The 9,157-nt window shown below is 41.5% G+C and overlaps 1 protein-coding gene across 1 annotated transcript in view; it reads right to left on the reverse strand.

The window, feature by feature from the left end:
• Nucleotides 1-9,019, reverse strand: part of LOC143286847 (2-hydroxyacyl-CoA lyase 2-like) — a 52,359-nt gene extending 43,340 nt beyond the window's left edge. The window contains exons 1-8 of the mRNA XM_076594681.1: nucleotides 8,773-9,019; nucleotides 6,268-6,321; nucleotides 5,549-5,653; nucleotides 4,380-4,458; nucleotides 3,741-3,832; nucleotides 2,899-3,037; nucleotides 1,960-2,074; nucleotides 1,450-1,550 (exon numbers count right to left, since the gene is read on the reverse strand). Of these exons, the coding sequence (XP_076450796.1) occupies nucleotides 1,450-1,550; nucleotides 1,960-2,074; nucleotides 2,899-3,037; nucleotides 3,741-3,832; nucleotides 4,380-4,458; nucleotides 5,549-5,653; nucleotides 6,268-6,321; nucleotides 8,773-8,913 (826 nt within the window). The 5' untranslated portion in view covers nucleotides 8,914-9,019. The remainder of the gene's footprint in view (nucleotides 1-1,449; nucleotides 1,551-1,959; nucleotides 2,075-2,898; nucleotides 3,038-3,740; nucleotides 3,833-4,379; nucleotides 4,459-5,548; nucleotides 5,654-6,267; nucleotides 6,322-8,772) is intronic.
• Nucleotides 9,020-9,157: the final 138 nt, after the last annotated feature.

Genomic DNA, 9,157 nt, shown 5'->3' on the forward strand with positions numbered 1-9,157 from the left:
TTATCTTCCAAAGGTGGTTCCTCTGTATCAATGTCCCCATCAGAAAATGTCTCTTCTATGGCATAGGATGATGGGTCAGGCTGTGTGCTAGGCACATGACCAGGCTGCTGGGAGGTGGTTGTGGAGGGTGGAAGCGGATTTGCTGCAGCAGAAGAATGAGCAGTAGTAGGTGTGGCACCAGGAAGCAGAGTGGTGCACAGTTGTTGCAGCAAGTTAACAATGAGTTGCTGGTTATTTGGTTGAGCAGCTTGCTGATCCGCCAACAGTGGTGGGAAACAGGAGCAACCGGTGGTATGGCAGATGGGGTCATCACTGCATAGCTTGTAGGGGCCATGCACACACCCGCACTGAAGGCGAGGGGCAATGGCAGTGCAGGGGAAGTAACTGCGGCGGTGACCGGAAAGGGCGCCGAAGCAGAAGTTGCCGCCCTTTGATCGGGTGCTCGGGACAAGGGGGAGGGTGCACGTGTATGGGCGAGCGTGTCCCCTAGTGGTCTACCTTCCTCCCTACACATGGGGAGGGCATCCCTAAGCGCCTCGGTCGCTATAGGATATGAGACAGAAGAGGCATGCCGCGTGGGGGTGCGTGAGCCGATGTCACGGCCGCCGCCACAGACGCATCACACATAGGTCCCTGTCTAGCATGCGGATCCAAAGCCAGTGTATGGTGTTGTTTTCCCAAAGGGATTGTGGCACATTCCGTTGTTGATACTGTGGGTATGGGCAAAGCGATAGAGGAGATCGACTCGGGCACTGCTGACTGTCCATTCGCGGATGGAAATGAATAGTATGAATAGCACAAACCCCTAGAAGTCACTGGAGGAGACATCGGAGGCAGTGGGGGTCTAGAGTCGACCAGAGGTAGTGGAGGAAGTGGAGGAGGCAGCGGGTTGGCGTTGCCCAAAGCAGAGGGCCCAGAGTGTCCACGAATCGATTGCGATCGCGCCTTAATTTTAGCCCAATCGCCCAAACGAGCCACATAATTATGCGACCTGGTTAAAGACATAATTGGACAAACAACAAGGATGCCAAGGAAGCAATAGACAGATAGAAAATACGAAAAAAAATTAGCTGTATGCAGAGCACAGGAACAGGAGTCGAGATGGCTGCCGGAAAAAGAGGGCGCTAGCCAGGGGGGCACAGGGGAGGTTACCTACTTCTGGGAGGTTATCGGCCGTAGCTATTTTCGTTTTCTCCGCATAGGCGGATAGTAGTTTGCACAGGACAGGAATGTCAGACCCCTGCCGGAGTCTACACTAGTGGGTCACGGTTAAGTATGTGTGAAATTAAACTCATGTTTAATCCAACATATTTTGTGTTCCTCACAAAGGCGAGTGAGGCAATCTGAGCCAGACTGTCCACCTGTGTTTCATGCCAGTAACACCAATGCTTACTTTGGGTGTTGGAGTACTGTCCCACAGTGTGTCAAGTGTGAAAGGATGCTGCTTACTCTGGGAGTCAGAGGCGCGAGGCACAGACACTGGAAGAGGACTGGTGTCTCTGGGTTCCCAGGCTCCAGCAAACAGGTTGCCCAGGTGGTTCTGCAGATACCTGACAATCACAGCACAACTTCTGTCAAATCACACATGACTGAATCCCTGGACACTTGTCATGCAGGTGAGACCATAAACCAAGGTCACATGTGCAGCTTGCACTTAGCATACATAAAAGAACCCATGGCAACAAAAGGGTTGCCCTTGGCAAAATTATGTTTAAAAAAAAATCCACTATCATAGGAGAACTAATGCACTTGCAGGAAGCAAAATAAAAGTGTGATGCTGCACAAAAGCGACACACTCTCCTTGGGGAGAACAGCCCAAATTTTACACACAGACATATCCATTGTGACAAAGAGAAATACAATATCATAAAATAAGATACAAAAAGAAAAACTTCATTTTCAACTTGAATTTATTGGAAACAATAGTTCTATTTTGTTTTGTAGGATTGGTGCACTGACCAGTTGATGACTTTCTGCAAGAGACTGGTGGGTCCCTTGTCCTTCATGCCGATCTCCCGTTTGACAAGGTCATACATGTACAGCGTGTCAATGGGGAACTCCACAAACACCGGCCCTGTTCACACACAGCCAAAACACTCTCCCTGAATTCAGGCCTTCTAGCCAGCTGTCACTAACCAACTTAATAGACAAAAATATAAAAAAAAATTCTCCTCAACTTCAACCCATGCACCTTATAACACAGCGCACCTACTGGATGGTTACAATTTGTAGAAATGCTGTCATAATTCATAAAAACAGATAAAACCTTCCCATGAATCACAAAAAAACCCAGCTCACAAACAACTCATATTTGCACAAACAGCACACCATAGGAGTGGGGACAGGATAGAAGGTGATGATCAACAGAGCAGACAAGAGTTCTGATTCATGATGATATCAGGATCTCGACACCAACTTTAGCTGAAGATGAAAACATGACCTTGACAGCAACAGTGATCAACCCATCAATGCTCAATTTCTTGTTTATCACTGTGATGTGTGAGTAATAATGCTGTGTCTTATGTAGAGCTGGGGGGGTTTTTGTGTGTGTTTGTTTCGAGGACATGCTTTATAATCCAAAGCACCTTGTAGTAAAAAAAAAAAAAAAGAAAAAAAGAAAGAAAAGGATAGTGACAATGAAAACACATCTGAAAAGAATAAAAATTAACAAATCTGGGAGAAACTCTCAAACAGCATAAAGTATATACCAGAACAACAGATTCACAGGAGCACAGCAATATCTTTTGGGCAGTATGGCAAACAGCTGACAGAGATCCAGTGAACATAGTACAGTAAATCAGTAGAGACAGATGTGTGTGAGCACTATGACAAACAGCTGACAGCGATCAAGTAAACATAGCACAATAAATCAGAAGAGTCAAACGTGTGCAAGCTGACCTGGAGTGCCGGACTGCGCGATCTGTAGCGCCTTGCGAAGGGTGGGCACAATGTCACGCACTGTGCTGACACTGGCACAGAACTTGCACAGCGGTTTGAACAGTGACATCTGGTCAATGTCCTGCAGCGCACCACGACCCTGCACAACAACAACGTTCCTCACCAACTCTCAGGGCCTCTGCTAAGGTCCCGGGTACTCTTTACCATAATTCTAGATGGTCACAGACTACCTTCAGAGTCACTCAAATGCTGCACAATGTAATCAAATCTGCATGGCTACAGACATATATATATGCAGGTTTGTCTTCTGATCATAATCATCTAAGTCTGGGCCAAAAAGTGGGCAAGGGAAACAACTTCTTTGAAGCTCCCATCCGTGATTTTCATCTTTTGATGTCTTAATTCTAGAAATGTTCAGAAAGTCCCAGGACGCACTCATTGAACATATAGTGCAACTGTTTCCATTTTCAATGCATCAGGGATGTTTATTTTTGTGCTATCAGAAGCCCGAGTCTCACTGTGGGTTTCAACAGAAACATCCTGCTACCTGGCTTTGTATCTTGTTCTTCCCCAAATTTAAATACGCTGTGAGAACAATATTATAAATAGCAATATAAATGCAGAACTTTACCTTTTTCGATCCATTCTGTTTAAAGTACTGCTGATAATGATGCATTATATCATAAGGGCTGTAGTCTGACTGAAAACAAAACTATCAACAAATAAATAATTCACAATCAAATTTACTCCCGTCATAAACGTTCTTCCTCCGTCCAAGTTCAGAAAAACACACAGAAACAGAAACAGGAAACCCATAAGTACAGACAGGACAGGGTGATTACTTTCAGCAAAGTAGCAGCAGCCCCTCCAATCAGCAGGACAGGAGACTCTGCCATTTGTGCATTCTTCACGGCAGTCACTGTGTTTGTCAGACCTGTACATGTGCAGCCACAATCAGCAGTGAGCACAGACTATAACACAGAAACATCAATATCTATCCACACACACACACACAATCACACACAGACACACAGACACACACACACAGAGTGTAAGTGTATTTGAAATTCAAAGACTAAATAGCAGTCTACATGAATAAATACAATATAAACTTACAGACAGGAAAATAATATTAAAAACATTCTCTGATTGCTCAAAATAAAATAATCTTCTTTACCAGCTGTCATCAAATTTTCTATTTTGTCTTTTACTGTTAATTTGTCTACATTTATGTCTGTTTACCTACGTAGCCACATCTCTTATTGCTGCTAGTTAATAAAATAAAAATTAATAATAAACTCAACAGAGGGGGCAGAGGGGTGATGGGGGTAAAAAACTGAGAAAAAAAAACACACAAAAAAACACACACACAAAAAAAAAATTAACAAGAGAAATCAAATCAAATCATGTTGTTTATAGCCCAGCAAACCACAGAGGGGCCATTTTAGAGCTAGTATTGTACCACCAAGAGAAGTACTGACCAGGCCCAGCAGTGACGGCGGCCACCCCTACAGTGCCCGAGAGGCGCGCCACAGCATCGGCAGCAAACACTGCCGTCACCTGCCAACACATCTCACCATCAGGTACAAGTCATGGGGATCATTTTCAACTTCATTCAATGAACAATTGACACTTGACATAAACAACTGATCTGACTGTGAACAAAGAGCATTAGGTTTATGCAAGGATCTGGCATATGCTCCTTTCTTTTTAAGCATATGTGGTATCATGTATATGGATCAGTCCACAGGCCTTGACTCCACCTTTAAACTGAAAACTGAAAACCTGATGGACTATCCAACACTGTCAATGCTGGGAAGGTGCAGTGTATGTCTGAATTTAGCCACAGGCATAAGTTATATATGCCAGTAATGGACATGCCCACTAGCGGGGCTTCAGTGTTCAGGGCTTCAGGAATGAGGACATGTTTAATTAACTCTGATCTACTGTGTCTTTCATTATCATTATATTTTGGCTATATTTCCTTGTCTGTTTGTCTTGTTAATGATACATACCTACTGTATGCTCTCAAGGCCCTGACCAGCACTCGGGTTTATGCCTTGGTCAAGCATCTGCTCCATTTCATTCTTTTACATTATTGAAAGGAAATTTTCTTCCTAAAAGGAAACTCTCCTAAAATTACGTTTAAGTAACATACTTACCATGACCCACTAGTGCAGACTCCAGCAGGGGTCTGATTCCTGTCCTGTGCAAACTACTACCCATCTATGCGGAGAAAATGAAAGTAGCTACAGCCGATAACCTCCCGAAGTAGGTTCCTCCCCTGTGCATCCCTGACTAGCGCCCTCTTTTTCCGGCGGCCATCTTGACTCCTGATCCTGTGCTCTTCATACAGTTAAGTTTTTTTGTATTTCTGTTAAACAAAAATGTGATGTATATGGATCAGTCTGCGTGCTCAATCTGCCGACGGTTTTGGAAATTGTGTCTCGCAACAAAAGACTGTCTGGCCAATGATCAGTTCTGGGAACACAGCAGACCAGAAGCCTATGGAAAGTCTACCTGGCCATCAGGCAGAACAGAAATCCTTGTGAAAGGTCTGAGGACATGGCTCAAAGGCATGTGCCTTTGTCTCGCTGAACTGTAATAGCATTTGTCTGTAAAAAAAAAAAACCAACAACAGAATGTTCACCTCATGCCTGGTGTCGACAACTCTGATGCCAATATTTTCACAGGCCACCAAGATGGGGGAGATGTGTCCCCCGACCAGTGTGAACATCTGCTTCACTCCATGGCTCTGCACAAACACAAACACACCACTTTACTTTTTCACCTCTCACTAGTTACTAGCTCTGGGGGAGTTAACAAGTATTCCGGTTATCAGAATAATTCAACTGACAATGATTATACTAAAGAGAAATGCTAAATATCACACACAACAGCAATTTACTGTTTGGAATCCATATTTGATCAGTGAAACAGAACTAGCACATAGTTTGGGCCTAAACTGTTTGCTTTTCTTTTTTTCTTTTTTTTTCAAGCAGACAAATGAACAGAACATAAAAGGAAATTTTCCAGACTTTTGTAGAAAACATAACATGCAACATTGTTCTAGTACTGCATGAATGTAGGAGAGGAATAGTTATTTCAAATAAAATAGCAACTTATATTGATTTCAAATTAGTGAAAAAGAAGTCTTTTTTTCATTTTTTCAAATATCTCCCTGTCTCTCCCTAATGCACACACACATACTCATGTATTGTCTCCTTTCTCTTTCAGAACAGTCTCATCAATCTCCCTTGGGGAAAAAACCTTCACAAAAATAACTGGGGCACAAACTCAAGTATAACAACACCAATGATAAACAAAATAGTCAATGGAACAATCCAGATAGACTATCATCTTTCTTACCTGCAAGACTTGAGCAACAAGTTCTCCTCCATGACGTTTGGATTTCTCATCTACCTGCACACACAGACAGATTCACATAATATATATGAAGATGATTATCATATGGATACTTGTAAAGCACCTATCAGAGATCAAGCTCTAAGCACTTTACAAATACAGAGTCATTTGCACACCTGGGCAGAGCCGACTGACAGCTGCCATTGGGCACTGATCATTTGTTTCCTGTTTAATTTAGTCAGGTTTCAGTAACGCAAACAAACGCACTCATACAGACATGTAACATTTTACATGTATGACTCATTTGTTTATTTTCCTTGCATGTATGCAGCCATACTCTGTTTTCAGGGGTGTGCATGCTGGGTATGTTCTTGTTTCTATAACCCACCAAACGCCGACATGGATTATAGGATCTTTAACATGCATAGTTGATCTTCTGTGGGTTTATACACACAATGGGGGTTCAGGCACTAGGAGGTCTGTACATATGCTGACCTGGGAGATTGGAAAACCTCCACCCTTTACCCACCAGGCACTGTTACCAAGATTCAAACCGGGACCCTCTGACTGAAAGTTCTACACTTTAACCACTTCACTACTGTGCCTGTATATACTGAAATAAAGACATGGGCACAATATCAAGTCTCATTCACTGAAGTACCGGTACTCAGGATGGTTATGAAGACATATTCCTACAAATCATTTATAAATCACTGTGATACTTTTAATTTAAAGATAATCCAATGTTCATCAGTGATCAGAGTTTGAGGATTTGTTTTGGCATGATACTGTGTCCTTGAGAATGGAACTTTACTCTGGTTTTCCTCACTCCATGGCGGAAGGAGGGGACTGGACTTCACTTCATGCCAGGCCCTAGACACTGTGATTATGAATTCTGTGCACCAAGAGTTGTTAAAGGCTATGGGAACTTTAACATGTTTTAACCTCTAAGTGTTACTGAAACAGTGGTTGGCAATGTGGACCCAAATGGTACATCAAATACATGTCCATAGGATCATCAGTAAGTTTATCCTATGGCATAACTATTTGTGCTGCTTTCCAACACACAGCTTTTTTTCTTTCTTTCTTTTTTTATCTACTACACTGCCCTGCCTGTAGAATAACTCTTTAACATCACATGTTGCTATAAAATCTGTAAAAGCCAAATCATGTTGTCATAAATTTCAATATTAGCATGTAAATCTATCTAACTGTATGTAGATATATAATTATATAAATCATGATATACTTCCCAACTTGCTTGCTGGTTTACTGACTGGCTTGTTTTCACTGCTTCTGAGATCAGATATGATTTCATGGTTGCAAAGAATACAAACGTGAACACTACTGACTGGTACGTTTATGCACAGACACACACACAGACACACACAGTCTAGATTTTTTTCTCTAAATATAAGCTCTAAATTATTTAGCTCTTAACACCACCTGTAACAGACAATTGATGACAGCCTTTTGTGAATTTGTACCAAACATAATTGCAATCTTTTTCATAATAATATAAATGTATCTTTGACCTTTCTTCTCCATGTACTTTGGCCAGATCTTTCAGGTTTGTACCGATAATTTTGTCTAGTGTCTTTATCCCTCAGCTTTTACATCTCTCTCTGGTGTTTGAACTTTTCACTTGACACTTTTCCTGGAGTATGGCTGCTTTGACGTCAAGGTGTGGTAAATAAGCCAAAGATATAAAACAAAACAAAAGTCCACATGTACACATGAGCGGACATAGAGGATACAGCCCATGAATGGAGAAAGAAAAATAGAGCTTGACACTTGAGACCAAATTTCAAGCTCACTACAGATACATCTGAAACATCTCAAACTCTATTTTACAGTTCCAGGTGCCTTGGCCCATGGTGATACGCTCTGCACAGAGAACAATCATCACATAGCATGTAATTATAATACAAAGTACAGCTTATGCAACAAGGTGTTACTCACTTAAACCTAGCAACATTTTGGTTTTAAATATGGACAGTTAAATCCTTACTTTATCACAATACAATTAAGTGCTATTACTGGGAAGTGTATAAATACACACACACACACACACACACACACACATATATATATATATATATATGTGTGTGTGTGTGTGTGTGTGTGTGTGTGTGCATGTGTGTGTGTACAAAGCATGAAAATGTAACCAATAGGTGCAATAATTTTGGACACCAAAACAGCATATTACCGCGTGTGAGGCGTGTGTGTGTGTGTGTGTGTGACAAGAAAAAATATGTATGCTGTTTTGAGTTGTGTTATGATATATACAGTAGGAGAAACAGGTTGCATGACTGACCATTCGCATATAAGTGCACAAATTACATGAACAAAATATATTAGTAAAGTATTCAACGAGGGACACATGATGCATCATTTGGCATGAGAAAAAAAGTTCAAGGGTCAAAGTCGAAAGTTCCGTCCTGAACAGTCAACTTTTGTTTTTCGGTTTACAGAACGTTTAGTTTTAATTGAAGAAAACAAAATCACCTTGTGCAAAAATTGATATATGATATTGAATTTCTTCAGAAAGAACAGCACACCAAAAGTTGCAGCTGACAAGCCTAAAGGAATGAAAAAATTCGGTGCTTTCCTCCGCAGATCCTCGAAGCAGGTAGCCCAGGACGCCATTTTCGCAAACAGGAAACAAAGCAGACGATTTTTCAACGAAGTTTTACATGTTTGCAGTTGATTTTATTTATAATCTTTAATGAAACGTTCTCCCGTGTCTCAAACTTTGAGAAGTTTATAATTTTGTGATAAAACTGTCAGAATTTTGATTTCGCTTTTTTATGTGAAAAGGAAAGTAGACATATTCGTTCCATGTTTTTGTTCTCGACAAAATGAGGCCCATTCAATTGTACTTCCGTCACAT

This window comes from Babylonia areolata, chromosome 10 (assembly GCF_041734735.1).
Source record: "Babylonia areolata isolate BAREFJ2019XMU chromosome 10, ASM4173473v1, whole genome shotgun sequence".
Classification (NCBI taxonomy): domain Eukaryota; kingdom Metazoa; phylum Mollusca; class Gastropoda; order Neogastropoda; family Buccinidae; genus Babylonia; species Babylonia areolata.